The 23,453-nt window shown below is 42.3% G+C and overlaps 1 protein-coding gene across 2 annotated transcripts; it reads left to right on the forward strand.

Annotated features, from left to right (window-relative positions):
• The first annotated feature begins 1,245 nt into the window (after positions 1–1,245).
• LOC109866978 (lysine-specific demethylase RSBN1L) lies at positions 1,246–22,501 on the forward strand. Of its 2 annotated transcripts, XM_020455902.2 has the most exons (8): positions 1,246–1,830; positions 2,096–2,224; positions 2,410–3,092; positions 18,372–18,509; positions 18,656–18,798; positions 19,020–19,187; positions 19,368–19,476; positions 19,673–22,501. In XM_020455902.2, exons 1-8 carry the CDS (start codon positions 1,368–1,370, stop codon positions 21,467–21,469), a joined length of 3,630 nt encoding a protein of 1,209 aa, XP_020311491.2. In that variant the 5' UTR covers positions 1,246–1,367; the 3' UTR covers positions 21,470–22,501. The 2 variants fall into 2 exon arrangements, with proteins under 2 accessions (XP_020311491.2, XP_031657665.1); XM_031801805.1 differs by lacking the exon at positions 2,096–2,224 and having other exon boundaries at positions 1,338–1,830.
• The last annotated feature ends 952 nt before the right edge of the window (positions 22,502–23,453 follow it).

Genomic DNA, 23,453 nt, shown 5'->3' on the forward strand with positions numbered 1-23,453 from the left:
ATGGAAATTGAGCAAGTTGAGGTGACTAAACTGCTTGGAGTAACCCTGAATTGTAAACTGTCATGGACAAAACAAGATGGGGAGAAGTACAGTATGTCCATAATAAAGAGCTGCTCAGCCTTTTTAACAACACTATCAACAAGGCAGTTACTACAGGCTCTAGTTTTGTCACACCTGGTCTACTGTTCAGTCTTGTGATCAGGTGCCACAAAGAGAGACCTCAGAAAATTACAACTGGCTCAGAACAGGGCAGCACGGCTGGCCCTTAAATGTACATGGAGAGTTAACATTAATCATATGCACGTAAATCTCCCATGGCTCAAAGTGGAGGAGAGATTGACTTCATCACTACTTGTTTTTGTAAGAAGTGTTGACATGCTGAATCCACCAAGGTGTCTGCTAAACTACTAGCTCACAGCTCGGACACCCCATGCATACCCCACAATCCCCAAGTAAAGAACAGACTATGAGAGGTGCACAGTAAAACATAGAGCCATGGCTACATGGAACTCTATTCCACATCAGGTAACTAATGCAAGCAGTAGAATCAGATTTTAAAAAATAGATTAAAATACACCTTATGGAACAGCAGGGACTTTGAAGAGACACACACACAGGCACAGGCAGAGACACACATACACATAAGACACACACTCTACACACGTACACATCGATGTTATATTGTAAATATGTGATAGTGGAATAGTGGCCTGAGGGAACACACTAAATGTATTGGATAAAGTGAAATGTAATGTCATGTAATATATTTTTTTTATGTATAACTTCCTGAATGTTGCTGGACCTCAGGAAGAGTAGCTACTGGGGGATACTTAATGAATACAAATACTCACATCTTTGTGGCACAGAGGTTTAATGCACTGCATCTCAGTGCTAGAGGTGTCACTACAGACCCTGGTTCAGTTCCAGGCTGTATCACAACTGGCCGTGTTTGGGAGTCCCATAGGGTGGCACAAATGGCCCAGCGTCTGGGTTGGGATTTGGCTGGGGTAGGCCGTCATTGTAAATAAGAATTTGTTCTTAACAGACTTGCCTAGTTATTTAAAAAAATATTCTAATGTCCTCATTTATTTTACTATCTTGAGTATATCTTTCACATTGAGATACCGTTACAGTGACAATGTCCATTATATAAATGCATTTTAAGAATGTAGTTGACTTACATTGTGCATAGTGTAAATTGTATAAATGATAGCTCGATTTTCCCGCTTGCAACATGTAAACAACAGTGTTTACTGTTTTCACCCCCTGCTTCTTGTCTTCTGACGTACTACACAAGGGACCGCCCCTCCCCTGTCTCTCAGTCACGCAGCAGCTACGTGTGAGTGTAAAAAATAGAAACTTCCAAGATGGCCGAGTCCGTAGGTTCCATGCATTTCTCAGCTAATGGCAAAACAAATCCCCCAAACCCCTTGGTACCGAAGATACCGCCAGAGAGTCGACTACAGTCTACCAATGATGTCTACCCTCCACCGCCAAAGAAAGTCCGAATCGAGGAGAAGAGTTTGAAACACAATAAATTGAACGGGGACTTAGTGTGTGCAGGGGAAAAACACAACGGGAAGCAGAGTTATGGAAGCCCAGCGAAATGGAGTTTCGGCCCGGCCAAGCCGAGCAACTCCACCGCGCCAGCTCTCACACGAAAGATCTTCAAGATCAGCAACTTTCTCGCCTCTCCTGCGAAAGTGAAGAAACCGAATGAGAAACGCCACAAGGAAAAGGAGAAGAGCGCTAAAACGCAGAGTTCACTCATGGAGAAAGTGAACCCTGGGAGTTGCCATACAAAGACGGAGAACGGTGATACAGCGTGTGGTAGGGTCAACATTGTCAGTCTTTTGAATCACAGATGGAATGTAAAAAGTCATGAAAACTAGGTTTGCAATAACTAAAGCCAGCTGATAGGATTAGTTAAGCAGTGCTACTGTACAGTAGGCCTACATAATGCTACTAGGCCCAGTAGATTATTATACCACTGATTGACAGAAAGGCCTACAGTTGAGATTAAGTTTAATTAAATGTTGATGGTTCAGAATCAATGTGTTTGTTACTTAAACTGGATTCAATTTCTGTATTTTAGACCACACTGGCAAAGATGAGAGAGAGAAGAAAAAGGAGAGTGATAAAGAGAGGGACAGGGAGAAGAAGAACCACCAAGTTATGGTTGCTAATGAGAGGGAGAATGGAGAGGTGAAATCTCTCCTGAACGGTATGGATTAAAAATAAATATAAAAATAAATAATGGTGAAATCATGGAGATTCAATGCCAAGTTGGCAGGTGTTCACACTGTTTTAGCTTCCCTCATATTAAATTGAGTCAAGCTGTGAAGTAAGTAGGTCATACACACATCTTATTTACACCTGTTGGTTTACACTGTCTTCTCTTCCTTGCAGAATCAACAGAGAAGCCAAAAGTCAACTCGGAGGACGAGCTCCTCTTGAAAAAGCTCAAGAAAAAGAAGAAAAAGAAGCACAAAGACTGCGAGAGGGAAAGACGCAGCCGTCCCAAGATGTACCACCGCTCCAGTCAGACGGTGTGTTCTGGTATGTCTGTGGACCTGCCGGACCTGCTCAACACACCAGACAGGAGTAACTACAACACCAATAACAGTTTCTTCCACACCTTCCCAAGTCCCCATCAGGATCCTTCCAGCACCACCACTACTACCTCCGTGTCCACCTCCACTACCTCCATGGTCAGGGAGAGGTTGGGCTACGGCTCCCCCCTCCACAGTGCCCAGTCCCAGGGCATGTCAGGGCTGGAGTTTGGCCGTCTGATCCACGTGGAGCAGCAGGCCAACGGAGGAGCCTCGGTGGCCCACGCCTACTGCCAGCAGCTGGCTTGTCTCTCCCCGGCCGAGATGCAGCGCTTCGCCCAGGAATTTGTCACCCTGTCATTCAGCGAGGACCAAGCTGAAGCGGCCCACTACGTCATGGGTATCATCCATGGAGCAGCCTCCTACCTACCAGACTTTCTGGACTACTTCTCCTACAAGTTCCCCAACGCGCCGGTCAAGATGGAGGTGCTGGGGAAGAAGGATATAGAGACCACCACCATGGCCAACTTTCACACTCAGGTCAGTGGATGGATGAGAATGCTTTATAATCATCCTAAAGAATCACCACCTCAGTGCCAGCCACTTACACACACTGGTGCTGATGTATATGTGTGACTTTGAAGTGCATGACGCTTCCCTAGGTTCTACTAATGTAAATCATTGACTCTTCACTAGGCTCTGCTAGTGTGACACCTTGACTCTTAAGTAGGTTTTGCTAGTGTGACTACTTGACTCTTCAGTAGGTTTTGCTAGTGTGACTACTTGACTCTTCAGTAGGTTCTGATAGTGACTCCTTCACTCTTCTGTGTTTTTGTTTACTTTCAGAATCTGCATTTATATTTCCCCTCGACCAGGGACTCTTAGTCCTGTATCCTAGCAACCCTGTTTCCTTCCTCCCTGCAGATAGTTTGAAAGGTCTACTGCTCTCTATGTGAGACACCACATGGTTGAGCATTCAGCGATGCTGAAGATGAAAGGCTATCACTTACTACTTAATGTGATTCTATCATGTGAACAAACATTGCAGCGTGTTAAAGGATTATTAGTGGGCTTCGGTTGCCATTAGCTATGTGAATTGGGGCATACGACAGACACTTGCTACTGCTAGATGTTGCTGGTATGAATTAATTATTTATTCAAAACATTTTCTCAATATTAATGTATGGCTAGATGAATTCCCTTGATCAATTACATGACTACTCACTGTGTGAGTGGGATAAAAAGTAGCAAATCTGCATGATCACAGATGGTTGAGTTCCTCACGTTTTAACCTTACGAGGTCATTCCCTCCAAGTTCCAGTTTTACAATTAAGAATAAACACACGGCAGCAGTTTGTTTTGTTACAGAGCTTGCACAGGTTTCAGAGTTGTCTCTACTAGCAGACACTATCACAAGTCTGCATGAGATGTACACCGGGTTAGGTAAACAAAGCTTTTATCATTACAGTGGCATGTACCAACTCAGTGATATCTGGCAGAGAAGCATGAGTTAAATTGGGCTTTAAAAAGTACAGTTGTAAATGTAATCTCCAAAATAAAGCCTGAGTAATAGTGGTTGGATGACTGTGGGACTGGGCTTACACATGACAAACAAGAACATAATCAAATTGTGCGTTTGAGGTGTTTTCCCGTTTGTGTTTGCATGCGGCGTCAGGCCTCCTGAGGTAAGGCAGGTGAGAGGTTAAAGATTGTTGATATGTGAGGTCAGTGGAGATTTGTAAACCGAATGGTGAGAGGGCAGTGTTTAATAACCCTCGAGAATCTAAACCCTGTCTAAACCGGGGGGGGGGGGGGGTCTAAGCTAACACATGGAATTGTTTTAAGATTGTGCTACCAACGATTATTTTGCTATTTGATTTAGAATTTTACGACCCCTTAAGGTATATAAAAAAATGGTTGCATGAAACATTGAATTTGGTATTATTGCGATTAGCCAATAGAAACTCATTGAATGGCTGATTTACTATATGGAACAACTGATAGTCCCCCCAAAAATCTAAAGGAAGTTTATTCTGAAGTGTCTGTCCTATATCTGCGATAAATGAAGATCAGGAAACAATTTTTATTTGTACATGTATTTATCCCCTTATTTTAGGCACTAAACTATCTCCTTTCTGGTATGGTACCAGGGGCCTTCAGATGAATCTTGTGCAAAACGGAGGGCACCATCCTATTCATGAGTCTCATCTTTCAATAGTGTTTTCATAATAGTTTGTAGGCCAACCCTTTCGAACGCTACAGACGTTTTCGTGAGAAGACCAGTTTTCAGGATGTCTCATGATCTGACAAACACCACTCTAGCTCTGCCACCTTTCACTGCAGATACAGAAGGGATTGAGACACAGCCTATGCAAAAACAAAACGGATATTTCTAGCTTAAACAGATGGATTTTGATGGGGATCTCTTTTATGTTAATTAGATTTCCGCGGGGGCACACATTTTAGTCTAAGGGTTTTAAAGTACCCTCCAAAGGAAGTTCCTGCTGCTATTTCAATGTAATTTCCTGTCCTAGCGAGTTTAGGTTTCACCCCCGAAGAATGACAGGCTACTTGTACTTATTCACAAATTGGGTGTGGGAATTTCCACGTAGTTGATAAACAACAAATAGGCAGTAGCGGTGCGTGGGTAAAATCACTGGGGAAGCCAAGCCCCCCGACCCATAACCATATTACAACCTACAGTTGCAAGAAAAAGTTTGAACCCTTTGGAATTACCTGGATTTCTGCATTGATTACTCATAAAATGTGGTCTGATCTTCATCCAAGTCACAATAATAGACAAACACAATCTGACTAAACTAATGACACACACATTCTTATTGAAGACATAGAGTAATCATTCACAGTGCAGGCTGGAAAAAATGAACCCTTGAATTTAGTAACTTGTAGATTTTCCTTTAATAACAACCTCTACCAAATGTTTCCTGTAGCTGCTTATAGGACTTGCACAACGTTGAGGAATTTTTAATCATTCCTACTAGTGATGCACCGATATGACATTTTTGGATGATACAGATATCCGATATTTTCCTTGCCAACAAATCCAATACCGATATTTATTTACCATTTTTGCGCCCTTTCAAGCATTCTAGTACAGTTAAATAGTTGACACACACGGATGCAGCGGTCTAAGGCACTGCATCTCAGTGCAAGAGGCATCACTACAGTCCCTGTTTCGATTCCAGGCTGTATCACATCCGGACGTGACTGGGAGTCCCATAGGGCGGCATACAATTGGCCCAGCGTCGTCCAGGTTTGGCTGGGGTAGGCCGTCATTGTAAATAAGAATTTGTTCTTAACTGACTTGCCTAGTTAAATGAAGGTTACGCACACTATAGCTATATAGCTAGGTGTCATCTAAAATAACCCTCATTTATAAGACAGTTCTTATTTGATTAATGGTGGTGGGACCCATCTATGTGATGCTAGCCACAATAAGGATTAGCCACAATAGTGGACTTTGCGGTTAGCCTTCAAATTAAAAGTGTCATTGACAGTGATGCAAATGAATACAAATAGTAGAATTATGCCATAATTGAATAAATCATGCTAAACGAGATTGGAATGTTATATAAACTCAACAAAAGACAATCATTTGTTAATTTGACAATCTGTTGAAATCACACAATCTATTATACTTTAGATTTGCATTGTGGGGCATACTTATTTCACTGTACTTTTTACCTATGGATTGTGGATCAATGACATGGGGTATCAGTCTACTCAGTGACACCCAGAGAACATTAGCATCATAGCTCTTATTGTGGTGACCCTGAAACAACTGTGAATTGAAACACATTTATTGTCAGCTTGTTCTGTTGAACACTATTCCAGAGGAAAAACAATACTGCGTGAATGTTTTGAAGTCTGATAACTCTGAGGATGACGTTGGGAAAAATAGCTTGGGTATTGAGTAGACTGTTACCCCATTTCATTGATCCCCAATCCTTAGGTAAAGCTGTACAGTGCAATATGAATGTCAATACACACAATAGGCTGACTGGGGAGGTGATTTCACACAGTCACAGTTCCGCGATAAGAGCTACAACGCTAATATTTGCGTGAACTCTTGTGAACAGTTGTGTTCTGTTGGTGTCACCGAATAGACTGATACCCAATTTTTTTTGCTTCACATTCCTACCTTGTTTAACATTATCTAGTATAAATATGGCATGATTCCACTAATTGTAGCCTTCTGCATCACTTTCAAAGAGGTACTTGTATTTTGAAAGGCAGAGTGCAAATTGCGCTATTATGCCTAATTTTTCTTCTGGTTAGCTTCACAACACATGACCTGGTCAGGTCGAGCCTCACTAGCCAGATGAAGCTAGCTGGCTGCTTATAACGTTAGCTTTGGGCTACAAGGTTAAGTAGCTGGCTAGCTATTAATTTTCATGAACTAAAGTAAAATTTCAATAGGCGAACAACAAGTGGATACCTAGCTAATATTTACTCACAAGGATTCCTATGTCATTGCTAAGAATAGTGAAAATGGCTGCAGGTTCTACTGGTCGTTGTTTTCAGGCTGGTTGTATTGGTGTTAGCTAGGTACCAAGCTAAATAAAGCTAGCTACCCCAGAAGTTGCGGTCGAAGAAATTATGCTTTATTACAAACGCGGTATTGTAAACACATCGTTCGTGGCCGGTGTTTGCTTGTTTGCAGACTTTTTTGTACAGCTTTGACAGTGCTACTGATAGTAGTGGTTGCGCTTGGCTTGCACATGCAAATTCAGAACACACAATCTGTTATTTGACGTGTCAAATTAAAAGCTTATTTAACGCGTCAAATAGTGTTATTGTCAAATAGTGTTATTTGTCATATCTTTTTTGACACGCAAAGACCCAAAGGGTGTTCCATGGTATGTCGTGAAGCTAATAGCAGTGGCGCTATTACTGTGTAACTCCGGTAGAGCAACATCTAAACAATAGAGCACTTGATAACGTTAGTATGTACCGGTGCTCAACCAGTCGTGAAAACCAACATCACCCACAAATGACTGCTCGACTTGTTGACTGCTCGATCCACACAGCAAACATTGTGGGCTAGGTTAGGAATGCTGTGTTTTATATGATGTCATTACGTCATGTACCTACGTTATATAGGTATGCACGTCAGCTTTGACATTGGTTTTTCACATCAGCGTTAGACATTGTGCCGATATCAATGTTGGCATTTTTAGTTAATATCGGCCAATTCTGATATGTTCACTGATAAATTGTGCGTCCCTAATTCCTACCCTCAAATCTGTTTCAGTTCATCAATATTTCTGGGTTGTCTTTATTGCACAGCCACAGCATTTCAATTGGGTTAAGGTCAGGACTCTGACTTGGCCATTCCAAAACACAAATTTTCTTCCTTTTCAGCCATTCTTTAGTTGATTTACTTTTGTCCTTTGGGTCATTGTGTTGTTGCATCACCCAACCTCTCTTAAGCTTGAAGTCATATACTGCTCCCCTGACATTCTCTTATAAAATGTCTTGATACACTTTTGAATTCATTGTTCCCTCAATAATTGCAAGGGGTCCAGGCCCTGAGGCAGCAAAGCAGCCCCAAACCATGATGCTCCCTCCACCATGCTTCACAGTTGGGATAAGGTGTTGGTGTGCAGTGACCTTTTTCCTCCACACATAGCGTTGTGGCTTTTTCCCAAAAAGTTCATTTTTTTTCTCATCTGTCCATTTTCCCAGAAGTGTTGTGAAACATCTAGGTGGTCGGTCTTGGGCAAACCTGAGACGTGCCACAATGTTTTTTTTTAGACAGCAGTGGTTTCCTTCGTTGTGTTTTTCTGATAGTGGACACATGAACACAGATTTCCATTGTTTGTAGAGTTTTCTGAAAGTATTTTTCTGTTACCCTTTGGTTATTTCTCACCTCTTTCATGATTGGCCTTTTTTGCTCTTGGAGTGATCTTTGCAGGAGACCCACTCCTAGGGAGAGTAGCAACAGTCCTAAATCTTTTCCATTTGTAGACGATTTGTTTTACCGTGGATTGATGAACACCAAGGTCTTTAGCAATGCTTTTGTAACCCTTTTCAGCTTCGTGCATCTCTATAATGTGTCTTCTAAGGTCCTGTGAAAGTTGTTGGGATCGAGGCATGGTTCACACTAACCAATCTTTCTGGAGAAGAACAGATTTGTCTGTTACCAGGCTTTGTGTGCCTTTATTTAAAGGGCAGGGCACCTGCGCAACCCACACCTCCAATCTCATCTTAATTGAAACACCTGACTCCAAATAGCTTTTGGAGAAGTTGTTAACACAGAGGTTCACTCACTTTTTCCATTCTGCATTGTGAATAATTACTAAAATTTCTTCAATAGAAATGTGAAAAGTACAACTGTTTGTGTTATTAGTTTAGTCAGATTGTGTTTGTCTATTATTGTGACTTAGATGAAGATCAGACCACATTTTGAGTAATCAATGCAGAAATCCAGGTAATTCCAAAGGGTTCACAAACCTTTTCTTGCAACTATATGTCAAATAAAATTTTATTCGTCACATGTGCCGGATAAAACCGTGAAATGCTTACTTATGAACCCTTAACCAACAATGCAGTTAAAAAATATATGGATAAGAATAAGAAATAAAAGTAGGTAGGTAAAGTTATTAAAGTGACTATTAGTGGTGTAACGGACCGTAGTTGATCCGTACGGATCACCCCCCACGGTTAAGCATGCATGTGAACCGCGGAGTTTAACCATCATAGTGTGAAATACAGTTTTACTACCACTGTTACTTTTTAAAGTAGTAATTCCCTAAATCTCGATGCAAAGTTGCAGTGAAAAGATAGCACGCATCTGTCTTGTCTGTGTTTTACTCTGAAGCCTGAAGGTTGATGAGATTTTTTTTTTTTAAGCAGTTGTGTGTACTGTTCACGTGAATGGGGCATGTTGAATCAATCCTGGAGGCTTGCGTTGCAAAAAGCAAAGAAGACTAAAGAGCAGTGACAGCCATGGCTAGTGGATGAGCTAAAGAACTGGAAAAGCCTCCCGCTTCATTTGTCTCATGTATGGGAGCATTTTGGCTTCCCTGTCAAATATGATGACGGAAGAATGGTGGTGGACAACACCATTACGGTGTGTAGGCATTGTGTCACAAGAAAACCGCATGATCATGGAAATACATATTTAAAGCGTCATCAACCTGGTGTGTCAGTGACAGGAGCCAACTCAGCCAAGAGACAACTTCTCACCGTGGCATTTAAGCAGCCCTTTGCTGCAGAATCAGACTGCGCTAAAGCCATCACCAAATCTATTGGGATGCTTATCACTGCAGACATGAGGCCATGCTCTGCTGTGGAAAACAAAGGATTTAAAAATATGGTGAAATTGCTTGAGCCACAGTACGAAATTATTTGTCATATCTTTTTTGACACGCAAAGACTCAAACGGCGTTCCATAGTATGTCGTGAAGCTAATAGCAGTGACGCTATTACTGTGTAACTCCGGTAGGGCAACATCTGAACAATAGCGCACTTACTCTGTTGTGGAAAACAAAGGATTTTAAAAAATATGGTGAAATTGCTTGAGCCATGCTATGAAATCCCCTCACTCACCCACTTCAGTATGAAGATCATGCCAGATCTTTATGAACAGGCAAAGATAAAAATTGTTGACAAATTATCCAAGGCATCCTCTGTTGCCCTCATCACGTACGTGTGGACCTCCAGGGCAATGGAAAGCTATGTGACTGACTTCTCACTACACCACAGAGGAGTGGGAGTTGCGAAGTCCGGTGCTACAGACACGCTCCCTCAGAGTCACACAGGCACAAATCTGGCACAGGTACTGCTAGGAGCATTAGCAGAGTGGAAGCTAGAGAGGCCCAATAGCAGTATCCCAATCTCCACAGATAATGCCAAGTAAATGCAGTGATAGAAGTTGGACTGGGGTCACAGATAGCTTGCTTTGCACGTGATCAATTTAGCATCCCAAAAGGGAATCTCAGGTAACCAGATGGACCGCCTCCTTGGGAGGATCAGGAAGGCGGTATCCTTTTTCCACCGAAGCACAACAGCCACTCGTGCTTAAGACCAAGCAAGAAATGCTATAGCTACCGACCCACATGCTCATACACTATGTCACACCCTGGACAGTTCTGACCTAGAATATGTGGACAACTATAAATACCTAGGTGTCTGGCTTGACTGTAAACTCTCCTTCCAGACTCATATTAAACATCTCCAATCCAAAATCATATCTAGAATTGGCTTTCTATTTCGGAACAAAACCTCCACTCATGCCGCCAAACTTTCCCTCGTAAAATGGACTATCCTACCGATCCTCGACTTCGGCGATGTAATCTACAAAATAGCTTCCAATACTCTACTCAGCAAACTGGATGCAGTCTATCACAGTGCCATCCATTTTGTTACCAAATCACCTTATACCACCCACCACTGCGACCTGTATGCTCTAGTCGGTTGGCCCTCTCTACATATTCGTCGCCAGACCCACTGGCTCCAGGTCATCTATAAGTCTATGCTAGGTAAAGCTCCGCCTCATCTCAGTTCACTGGTCACCATAACAACACCCACCCGTAGCACACGTTCCAGCAGGTATACCTCACTGATCATCCCCAAAGCCAACACCCCATTTGGCCGCCTTTCCTTCCATTTCTCTGCTGCCAGTGACTGGAACGAATTGCAAAAATCGCTGAAGCTGGAGTCTTATATCTCCCTCACTAACTTTAAACATCAGCTATCTGAACAGCTAACCGATCGCTGCAGCTGTACATAGTCTATCTGTAAATAGCCCATCCAATCTACCTACCTCATCCCCATACTGTTTTTATTTAGTTTTCTTTGCTCTTTTGCACACCAGTATCTCTATTTGCACATCATCATCTGCTCATTTATCACTCCAGTGTTAATCTGCTAAATTGTCATTCTTCGCTACTATGGCCTATTTACCTCATGCCTTTTGCACACACTGTATATAGACTCCTTTTTTCTACTGTGTCATTGACTTGTTTATTGTATTATTGGCTTGTTTATTGTTATTCCAATGTTATTCCATGTGTAACTCTGTGTTGTTGTCTGTGTCACACTGCTTTGCTTTATCTTGGCCAGGGCGCAGTTGTAAATGAGAACTTGTTCTCAACGGGCCTACCTGGTTAAATAAAGATTAAATAGATATATATATTTTTAAATAAGACACTGCATCTCGGTGCAAGAGGCGTCCCTGGTTGAATCCAGGCTGCATCACATCCAGCCGGGATTGGGAGTCTCATAGGGCAGCTGGGTTAGGCAGTCATTGTAAATAAGAATTAGTTCTTAACTGACTTGCCTAGTTAAATAAATAGGAAATAGGTTTGGTTTGTATCCAGATTGTCATACCTTCATACCAAGTCACTTCCTCAATTTGTGGACTCTAATATTAGGGATTTGGTACATATGTTTTCCTCTTACCTCAAGGGCACTAGAGACTTTTTAAAGAAATTAGAGATTTGTTCGGTGGACTCAAATGATTTGTTGTGTACTATGGATGTCTCTAGCCTTTATACAAATATTCCTTATCAAACGGGTTAATGCAATGAAACATTATTTGAATCAAAGAACATAACTGGATTCTGCCACTGACTTACTGTTGAGCTTGACTAATGACATATTGACTAAGAATTATTTAAGACCTTAAGGAAAGAACTGCTATGGGATTGCCAGTTGAGGCCAATTATGCAAATTTGAGTTGGACTTCGTTTACAATAATAATCCCTATTTTAAGTTTATCGAAGTGTTTATATATATATATCATATTTTTTCATTTGGTCAGGTGATGATCTTGAATTGGAGGAATTCTTTACATTCATGATTTCCAGGATACCGTGTATTGAATGTATGTTAGTATCTGATAGAAACTGATAGAAATACCTTTCTTCATTTCAGCAGTTATCATACATCGTCAGTAAAAAATGGTTTTCCATATAGCCAACTCCTTCGCATTAGGTGCATTTGTGACTCCGATTTATCATTTGATGTACATGCCAAAGGTTTTTGTGAACAATACAAAAGAAGAGGGTATAAAGAAGAATTATTGGACAATTGCCTTAAGAGAGTAGAGGTCGGCCGATTAATTGGAATGGCCGATTAATTAGGGCCGATTTCAAGTTTTCATAACAATCGGGAATCGGTATTTTTGGGGCGCCGATAACTTTTTTATTTATTTTTTGTTTATTTTTTTATACCTTTATTTAACTAGGCAAGTCAGTTAAGAAAACATTCTTATTTTCAATGACGGCCTAGGAACGGTGGGTTAACTGCCTTGTTCAGGGGCAAAACGACAAATTTTCACCTTGTCAGCTCGGGGATCCAATCTTGAACACTTCGTTTTTTGTTGTTGTTTTTTTCACCTTTATTTAACCAGGTAGGCTAGTTGAGAACAAGTTCTCATTTGCAACTGCGACCTGGCCAAGATAAAGCATAGCAGTGTGAACAGACAACACAGAGTTACACATGGAGTAAACAATTAACAAGTCAATAACACACAGTTAACTAGTCCAACGCAATAACGACCTGCCTCTCTCTCGTTGCACTCCACATGGAGACTGCCTGTTACGCAAATGCAGTAAGCCAAGGTAAGTTGCTAGCTAGCATTAAACTTATCTTATAAAAAAAACAATCAATCATAATCACTAGTTAACTAAACATGGTTGATGATATTACTAGATATTATCTAGCATGTCCTGCGTTGCATATAATCTGACTGAGCGGTGGTAGGTAGAAGCAGGCGCGTAAACATTCATTCAAACAGCACTTTTGTGCGTTTTGCCAGCAGCTCTTCGTTGTGCGTCAAGCATTGCGCTTTTTATGACTTCAAGCCTGTCAACTCCCGAGATGAGGCTGGAGTAACCAAAGTGAAATGGCTAGCTAATTAGCGCCCGCTAATAGCGTTTCAAACGTCACTCGCTCTGAGCCTTCTAGTAGTTGTTCCCCTTGCTCTGCATGGGTAACGCTGCTTCGATGGTGGCTGTTGTCGTTGTGTTGCTGGTTTGAGCCCAGGGAGGAGCGAGGAGAGGGACGGAAGCTATACTGTTACACTGGCAATACTAAAGCGCCTATAAAAACATCCAATAGTCAAAGGTTAATGAAATACAAATGGTATAGAAGGAAATAGTCCTATAATTCCTATAATAACTACAACCTAAAACTTCTTACCTGGGAATATTGAAGACTCATGTTAAAAGGCACCACCAGTTCTGAGCAAGGAACTGAAACGTTAGCTTTCTTACATAGCACATAATGCACTTTTACTTTCTTCTCCAACACTTTGTTTTTGCATTATTTAAACCAAATGGAACATGTTTCATTATTTACTTGAGGCTAAATTGATTGTATTGATGTATTATTATATTAAAATAAGTGTTTATTATATTAAAATAAGTGTTAATTCAGTATTGTTGTAATTGTCATTATTACAAATTAAATAAATAAAAATCGGCCGATTAATCTGTATCGGCTTTTTTTGGGTCCTCCAATAATCGGTATCGGCGTTGAAAAATCATGTTCGGTCGACCTCTATAAGAGAGTAAGACAAAATGAGCGGAATGCATATTGCAACCACGTCAAAGGAATCCCCCTCCACCTACAGTCCTATTTCAAGGTCGATCAAGGAAGTGAGTAATAGACATTGCCACAAATTACACAGTGACCCCCCTGTCTTTGGTCATGCATTGGTCATGCGTTTTACACCGCTGCTACTAGCTGTCTATTATCTATGCATAGTCACTTTACAAATTACCTCAACTAACCTGCACATTGACTCGGTACCGCTCCCCACTGTATATAGCCTCGTTATTGTTATGTAATTTTCTGATTCCTTTTTTTTTTTTTTACTTTTGTTTATTAAGTATTTTCTTAACTCTATTTCTTGAACTGCAAGCATTTCACGGTAAGGTTGTATTCGGTGCATAGGGATAAAGATAAATTACTTGTCCAAAGAGAGACATTGGATAGACCGCTTGGCCACTCTTGCCCCAGCAAGCCTTAATGAGGAAAGTAATTTTTCTTGTTTTTTTGTGTAGGTTATAAATAGGCTGAACATTTAGGTAATGATATAATAGAAATAAATTGTGTCTGTCTTTTATTTGATTCTCATGTTTCCCCCACAGCTCCCTCTGCTGGGATCTCTTGATTGGGCCAATACTGACTGTGAATTTGAAATTATGCCCACCTGTGTGGTATTGTTGTTGTGACATTCATTTCCATTGCCTTGCACACTGAAGGTCTCATTCCCAAAACGTTTCTGCGGCAATAACATTTATTTATTTATTTTTTAAGTAGTTTATTTACCAGTGCTTTCCTATTTCCGTTCATCATACCGGCCTTGTGCCATACCGGGATATTCGGTAGTACCGGCACTGAACACAAGGGGCGCTATTTTCAAACCCCACTGATCCTCTGTAATCTCATAGAATGCTAACTAAATGCTAACGAGCGCATTGCAAACATTTGTATACGTCTCTGACCTAAAGTATTTGCAGGACAGACATCCCAGCTCATGAACTTATACAAGTAACTCAAAAATGCTACTCACAGTTTGCTGCACGCACAAAACAAATATTAGCCACTCCGACATTGCTCAATCTAATATTTATATATTTCTTAATTCCATTATTTTACTTTTAGATGTGTGTGTATGGTTGTGAATTGTTAGATACTACTGCACTGTTGGAGCTAGGAACACAAGCATTTCGCTACACCCGCAATAACATCTGCTAAATGTGTACGTAACCAGTAAACTTTAAATTGATTCAGACAGCAAGGCGTTTGATCTGCTGTTAAAAAGCAAATCTTGATTTTGGAAGAAGCTAACCACTTAGCTAGATAGCTAACTAGCTACTAAATTAGCAAACCAAATGCACAACTGCAGAGCATTTAGCATATTTCAGACGGTAAACTTAATCGTTATTAATTATCTAGGTTGTGAATACCATACTGTAACTAGATCACCTGGCACATGCTCCACACAAGTGAGTGATTTACAAGGCTCCGGTCTCGCATCATTGTGTGCTTGTCAACAAACACCATGTGATTTGGATTTACGGCAAGCTTCATAATTAACATTTATGTTACAGGTGAAATGAAAAATACATCTTTATCTTCTAACGTATTGCACAAGTTGACTGCAGGTATTTACTTAAAAAGTAGTTACAAATATAAAATGTATTAAAGCAAATTCTAACTAAATTGTTTCAATGGCATTGACGGTATTGGTAAAACTATCCTGCGGCTATTTCCAAAGACCCCGGTATACAGTATACTGCCCAAGCCTAATAGGAAAAGACACCGCATTCACACTGATCTGCACAAAGTAGGCAGTTCTGATTTGTCACTTCAAGCCCAAATATATCATACTTTGACTAAAACGATGACTTAAATCGTTGTGCAACATCATGGGTAAGTGATTTGCACTAACGTGTATTTCTATCCTTACTGTAATAATATAAAGGTACAACCATCACATCCTTAACTGTGCAAGAGATGGCATGGATGACATCACTGCCACCTTCTAAAGGGTCTCACTGTTGTGATCATCTGCGGTTAAGATTGAATTCGGGAAAAAATGTCTCACTAACCAGGTCTCCACGTGAGCAAAGTACTTGGACAAAAATAAATCACAGGCATGATGGAAACAGCACATTTTTTGGCAACCCCTCCAAATGTCGACAAAACAAAATACGCTATACGCTAGGGGGATCTTCCTGTGTCTGCTCAATTAATTATGCATGAAATGGTGGTGGAAATGTCCCCATGCGTAAACACTGATTATAATAACCATATCAAAGTAAACTCTGAGTCATATGATGACATGCTCTGTGGTCCTCCCACCACAACATGGGAAAGCGTGCAGCGCATCAGGCCACAGCTGAAATAAGTCTTAATGAAACCCCACAGGGTGGTAAAAGTGCACAGTGATGAGCTCGATGCTCCTCTACAACAAGGGTCTTATTTTGGTGACATTATGATTGACGCCTGACCGCCGACAAACTCTCTTTTTTTGTCTAAAATAATCTCATGTAGGTAGCTAGCCCCGAAATGCGTCGCCGACACGCTGGTTAGACCAGGTTGGGCACACTGCCACACAGCGCAACATTTTCCCTGACAAAACCATCAGCAGAGCCGAAAATGCGATGGAACCCCCCCCCCCCCCCCCATCACCAACGTTTAGGGTGGGTACAGACAGGGCATCTCAGTATGGAGCGCAGTTCACAATGCTAGTATCTCATCAGCTGTAACTTTTTGTCTTGTGACCGATACATTTGCTGCAGCATAGCCTATGCTACATTACTATTAGGACTAATATATCTGAATTCGCATCTAATTTACACATCTTAATTTGGGTTTCTGGGGTCACCTTGTTTTTTTGCAGCCTATCACTGGAATATCGTTGCTTTAAATCACTGCACACGCAAGCACTATGTGTTTCTCTATAAATTCCATTTAAATTGCATCCAAAATAGATGATCCTGTTCAAGATGTCCTAGCCTAACTCTTTCAGGTAATACATTCAATGCAGTGTTAGCCTTATACACCTGCTCAAAAAAATAAAGGGAACACTAAAATAACACATCCTAGATCTGAATGAATGAAATATTTTTATTAAATACTTTTTTCTTTACATAGTTGAATGTGCTGACAACAAAATCGATCAATGGAAATCAAATTGATCAACCCATGGAGGTCTGGATTTGGAGTCACACTCAAAATTGTGGAAAACCACATTACAGACTGATCCAACTTTGATGTAATGTCCTTAAAACAAGTCAAAATGAGGCTCAGTACTGTGTGTTGCCTCCACGTGCCTGTATGACCTCCCTACAATGCCTGGGCATGCTCCTGATGAGGTGGTGGATGGTCTCCTGAGGGATCTCCTCCCAGACCTGGACTAAAGCATCCGTTGGTGGATGGGCTGTAAGCACAACCCCCACCTGTGGACGTCGGGCCCTCATACCACCCTCATGGAGTCTGTTTCTGACCGTTTGAGCAGACACATGCACATTTGTGGCCTGCTGGAGGTCATTTTGCAGGGCTCTGGTAGTGCTCCTCCTGCTCCTCCTTGCACAAAGGCGGAGGTAGCGGTCCTGCTGCTGGGTTGTTGCCCTCCTACGGCCTCCTCCATGTCTCCTGATGTACTGGCCTGTCTCCTGGTAGCGCCTCCATGCTCTGGTCACTACGCTGACAAACACAGCAAACCTTCTTGCCACATCTCGCATTGATGTGCCATCCTGGATGAGCTGCACTACCTGAGCCACTTGTGTGGGTTGTAGACTCCGTCTCATGCTACCACTAGAGTGAAAGCACCGCCAGCATTCAAAAGTGACCAAAACATCAGCCAGGAAGTATAGGAACTGAGAAGTGGTCTGTGGTCCCCACCTGCAGAACCACTCCTTTATTGGCGGTGTCTTGCTAAATGCCTATAATTTCCACCTGTTGTCTATTGTCAATCAGTGTTGCTTCCTAAGTGGACAGTTTGATTTCACAGAAGTGTGATTGACTTGGAGTTACATTGTGTTGTTTAAGTGTTCCCTTTATTCTGTTGAGCAGTGTATTTAGCTAATGAATGATTGGTCAATATGCTTCCAACTTATAGCCTCTGTCTTAAAGGGAAAATACACTCAAACTATCTTTTGGTATTTCTTTTTATTAGGCCACTGTTGATACAATCCCAAAATATGTTTCATGTCAGCAGCTAAGTTTTTTTTCAAGATATTTTGGACTTTTATGAAGCAGAATGTCACAAGCTACATAATCATGATAATGCAAAAATATTCTAACCTGTTTCTCCCGTGTCTCTGCCCCCAGGTGAAGCGTACCTACTCCCAGGGGACGTACCGTGCTGGGGCCATGCGGCAGGTCAGCCTGGTGGGGGCCGTAGACGAGGAGGTGGGAGACTACTTCCCCGAGTTCATCAACATGCTGGAGGAATCTCCCTTCCTAGAGGTTGGTTTAGAGTGTGTGTCTGAGAGAGTGTTTGTGTAATTTCATCAGCACTGTGCTATTATACTTTTGTTTATTTGCACATAAAATAAACTGAAATAACAGAAATAAATATATACCAGTAAATGAGCTTATGTGTGTGGTCCCAGCGTACCCTGCCCTGGGGCACATTCTCCAGCCTGCGCCTGCGGAGCCCCACAGAGAGTGACGACGGACCCATCATGTGGGTTAGACCAGGGGAACAGATGATCCCTGTGGCTGACATTCCAAAGTCCCCCTTCAAGAGAAAGAGGTACATTGCTTGGTTTTGTTTGGCATGGTTGTTTGTCCACCATTGTGAGAAGATTGCTGTAGGTCTAAGTTTGCTAGGGACAAGAACCAAGTCATTGCAGCAAGCCACCAACATGACATAAGACATTCAATTTAATGAAGCAGTCTGTGGTATCCTCATGCCACATCCTATGGCATTTAGTTTTTACTTTAAAAATGCATTTACATTTCCCTCTGTTCCAGGTCGACCAATGAGATCAAGAACCTGCAGTACCTGCCGCGGGCCAGCGAGCCCAGGGAGATGCTATTTGAGGACCGGACCAGAGCCCACGCCGACCACATCGGACAGGGCTTCGAGAGACAGACCACCGCCGCCGTGGGGGTGCTCAAGGCCGTGCGCTGCGGAGAGGGGTGGGTACACATCTGGTCTCTGTAGCCCTGACCTTGTGTGTGTGTGTAGGTAGGGAAGGGGGGTGTGTGTGTGTGTGTATATCGGTAGGGAAGGGGGTTGTGTGTGTGTGTGTGTACACACACAGGAGTTCCTCTTTATGACAGTCTCTCCCTCTCCACTGTCTCTCTCTCTCTCTGTAGTGATGCTCCTGCCAGGGTAACCAAAGACGTGGTGTGTTTCCACGCTGGAGATTTCCCAGAGGTGGTCCAGAGGCTCCAGCTAGACCTGTACGAACCACCCCTCTCACAGGTACGTCTGAGATCAATGGATTCTACATGGATCCTTAGAAAGGATTATTAACCAATGATTGTGTGTGAATGGTGGCTTTAACCAACAAAATAATCTCCTCTACTGCCCTTTCCTCTCCCTCCTCCCATTCTCCTCTCCTCCCTCCTACTCTCCTCTCCCTCCCATTCTCCTTTCCTCCCACTCTCCCCCTCCGTAGTGTGTGCAGTGGATAGATGATGCCAAGCTGAACCAGCTAAGGAGAGAGGGCATCCGCTACGCCCGTATCCAACTCTACCACGACGACATCTACTTCATCCCCAGGGGAGTGGTGCACCAGTTCAAGACTGTGTCTGCTGTCTGCAGCCTGGCCTGGCACATCCGCCTCAGACAATACCACCTGGACCAAGAGAGGGAGGAGGAGAGCTGTACTTCTACAAGGGCAACAAGTCAAGTCATAGAGGAGGAGGAGGAAGAAACAGAGGAGAGTGAGGAGGAGTGGGGGAAAGAGGAGGACACTCTTACACAGCCACGGACGCAGGTGAAGACTGAGGAAAAGGAAGAGGGAGGAGGACGAACACCCGTACTGGAGCCGCCACTAGTTTGCAAGGAGGAAGACGACACCGAGGAAGAGAAGGGAGGGGAGAGAGGAGGCTATACACCTACACTGACATCACCTTTGGTCAAGGAGGAGAGAGTGGAAGGAAACCCACTCACAGAGACACTACTGGAAGTCAAGGAGAGAAAGGAGGTTGACGAGCATCACAAGATAGAAGAGACGGAGAGAAAAGGAGCAAGAGATGTCAGCAAATCCACACAGATGGCACCACAAGTGCAGATGGAGGGAGAGAGAGATGGAGAAGATATGGAACTGTCGAAGGCATCACAGCATGCTGGGATAAAGAGAGAGGAGGAAGAAAGACACCACAGGACACCTCCACAAGTCCAGAAAGAAAGAGAGAGGGGAAAGGATGGTAGCACAGACACACAAACACCACCAGTCAAGAAAGGGAAGGGAAAAGATTTGGAGAAAGATGGAAAAGAGAGGGAGAAAGAGGAGAGGGTGAAAGATAAGGAGAAAGTGGAGAGGATGAAAGAGAAGGATAAAGTAGAGAGGGTAAAAGATAAAGAGAAGGAGAAAGTGAAAGAGGAGCGGGAGAAAGATAAGAAAGAGAGGGTTAAAGATAAGGACAGAGAAAGGGAGAGAGGGAAAGATGGAGAGAAGGTGAAGGGGAAAGATGAGAGTGTGATGGAAAGCACCACACAAACACAGACATCTCCACCCATTAGGAAAAAGGAGGATGAGGAGAGGAAACACACACATCCATCCCAACATGCCCAGAGGGAGGAGAAGGGAATGAGAGAGGCAGACACAGCCTCAAAGACACAACCTCAAATCAAAAAGGAACGAGACCGGGACAGAGGTGGTAGTAGTACACAGACACAGTCTCACACACGGCTAGAGAGAGAGGAGGGCAGAGAGAGCAGCACACATGGACATAAACCCTCACATGGAAAGAAGGAGAGAAATGGTTACAGGGAGGGGAAAGAGGGTAACCCATCCATACACACTTCACACACCAAGCCAGGGAGAGAGGAGGATGGAAAGGCTGTCACTTCTAGAAACACACCGTCTCATGTGAAGAAGGAGGGGAAGAGGGATAGAGGGGTCAACCATAAGGAGGAAAGGAAGAAACCGCCCCCTGCCCCTAGCTGCCCCCCCTCAGACCACAAACCCCCACGGACGCTTGTAACCTTTGACCTCTTTAAGCCTATGGAGGCATTTCAAGCCCCGCCCCTCTCCCTGACAGACAAGTCTCACCACCACAGTGACTGTCGAGGTGCTCTCTCCAAGTCCGAGAGCCGGACGCTAGCACCCTCTAAAGGACCAAAAGTAAAGGACACAACACAGACCAAACCTACAGTTCCTTTCCAGGACACACGGCCGCAGCACTCCCTTAAACACCCCATGAAACCACACACCACACACGCACAGCAGAAAGCCTTTTTATTATGAATGTGTAGTTTTCTCTCTCTTACTTAGTCTGCTCCCAGATCTGTTGCTGCTTCAGCCATACTATCATTGTCATGCCATAGTACATATACAGAGGAGTTGAATTGGCTAAAGCACATACAGATCTGGGACCTAACCCTGTTTTGAAAACTTTGAAAATCCTTTTCTTTCCTCCATTCCTTGAAGTAATCACTGATCTAACACAGTTGGATAGGTAAACGCAAATGTTCCACCACGTAGCTAATACCAATAGTCATGTCAGCATCAGATCTGAGGAAGGATGCATTTCATAGCATCCGAAGAGGGCTAAAGTAAGAATTTACGCTAAGTAGCTCACTTTACGTTTTGTTAGTGAATGTACGTAGTAGGTTCTTTATATGAAAACCGTTGTGACCTGTGCACTACTTAGCTACACTATTCTCTTAAAGCACCTACTCTAGGTACTATACAACTCAGTCCCAAAACAGCCCCTTGGTTCCTTTGTCTTCTCCTAGTCTTTCCTACTTTGAAGTTTGCAGATCTGACAGGACCAGATTGGTGTACTTTGGCAATATGGTTCCCCATCTAGACAGAATTTCCTTAGTCTACACTAGACTATACAGAAGCGGGTAGTAGGGGATAGGCGTCTATTTTAAATAGAGAACTAGTCTGCCTGTATGCTATGGGGAGCTTCTACCACGTGTCCTTATACCTATCCAGGCACTTCAGTTCTGCCAACACAGAAGGGCTCAGAGCTAGGGGTTTGTTTTTGGACCAGGCTTACATGTATGATTCAATACAGGGCTGTAAATGATACGTACCGAATCTGTACAGTATGGATGTACTAGTACTGATGTGAGAAAATGTATACAGAAATGCATATATTTTTTGTAAGACAAGTTTTATTTTCCATAGAACTTATTTATCATTTTATGTATTTTTTTGTTCAGATGTATGTGAGAAACTCTTGTAAATACCTTTTATTCCTAAAATTAAGACTTGGTAGTGTGATTTATACTTTGACCAGAACCTCTCAATAAAAGGTTCCTAATATTACAATGGCCTCTTATTCATTGTGCGCATTCTCATCTGACCAAGTTGAAAACTGAATTGACCCCAGCTCTGATCACACACACTCACTGAATCCACCAATCATCAAACTAGTGTAGTTTGATTTTTAATGCACATGTCTGTTAAAGGGCAATTCCACCACTTTTCAACCTAATTTTCATTATCTCCATCAACATATGCAAAAACGGTGCATTTCTATGTTTTGTTGGAAAAAAAGATAAAGTTGAAACGTTCTGAGTTTTTTTGGTGATTTGGGTAGCAAGAAAATCCACTCGCTTGGGCTAGAGACTCGATCCTACCCTGTGTTGTCACAGAGAATCATTTTTCCCCCTTAGCACATTTCTATGGTATGTGGTTCAAAAGATGTTTTCACATATGTAGACACTGGTTTGATGCTGTAGATTATGAATATGCGGTTGAAAAGTGGCAGAATTGCCCTTTAATCTTGTACAACCAACCGGAAATCTTGCTCACTTACATTCTGTTTCGCTATGCGGATGGCGCCGCAGTAAAAAGTCTAGCAACAAGAAAGTTAGACGCACAAATATCATACCCCTGCAAAATGCTAACCTTACTGTCATGGTGAGAGGTTAGCATGCCTTGGAGGTATAATATTTGTGGGTCTTAACTTTTGTCATTATTCATGATTGATTCAGGACTGTCTGTAATCATGGCAGAATCAACATGAATGTAGAAGTGTTTAGGAACATATTCTATTATTTACAATAAAAGGGACTCCAAAATGACAATATTTACCATTAATTTCTATTGGGCACAAAATTATCTAAAACAAACAGCAAATGCACCCAACAAATTTGTAGAGTCACAAGCTTGATGTAATCATTGCGTGCTAGGACTATGGGACAAAATACTATACTTTGACTACATATAAGTGAATTTTGTCCCAATACTTGTGGTCCCCTAAAATGGGGGGACT

The sequence above is a fragment of the Oncorhynchus kisutch genome, linkage group LG22 (genome assembly GCF_002021735.2).
Source record: "Oncorhynchus kisutch isolate 150728-3 linkage group LG22, Okis_V2, whole genome shotgun sequence".
In the NCBI taxonomy this organism is placed as follows: domain Eukaryota; kingdom Metazoa; phylum Chordata; class Actinopteri; order Salmoniformes; family Salmonidae; genus Oncorhynchus; species Oncorhynchus kisutch.

Coding starts and splice junctions, on each gene's coding strand:
- LOC109866978 (XM_020455902.2), top strand. CDS start 1,368: ATGGCCGAGTCCGTAGGTTCCATGCATTTCTCAGCTAATGGCAAAACA. Junction 18,510..18,655: donor AGGAATCTCCCTTCCTAGAG/GTTGGTTTAGAG, acceptor GTGTGGTCCCAG/CGTACCCTGCCCTGGGGCAC. Junction 19,188..19,367: donor GCCGTGCGCTGCGGAGAGGG/GTGGGTACACAT, acceptor CTCTCTCTGTAG/TGATGCTCCTGCCAGGGTAA.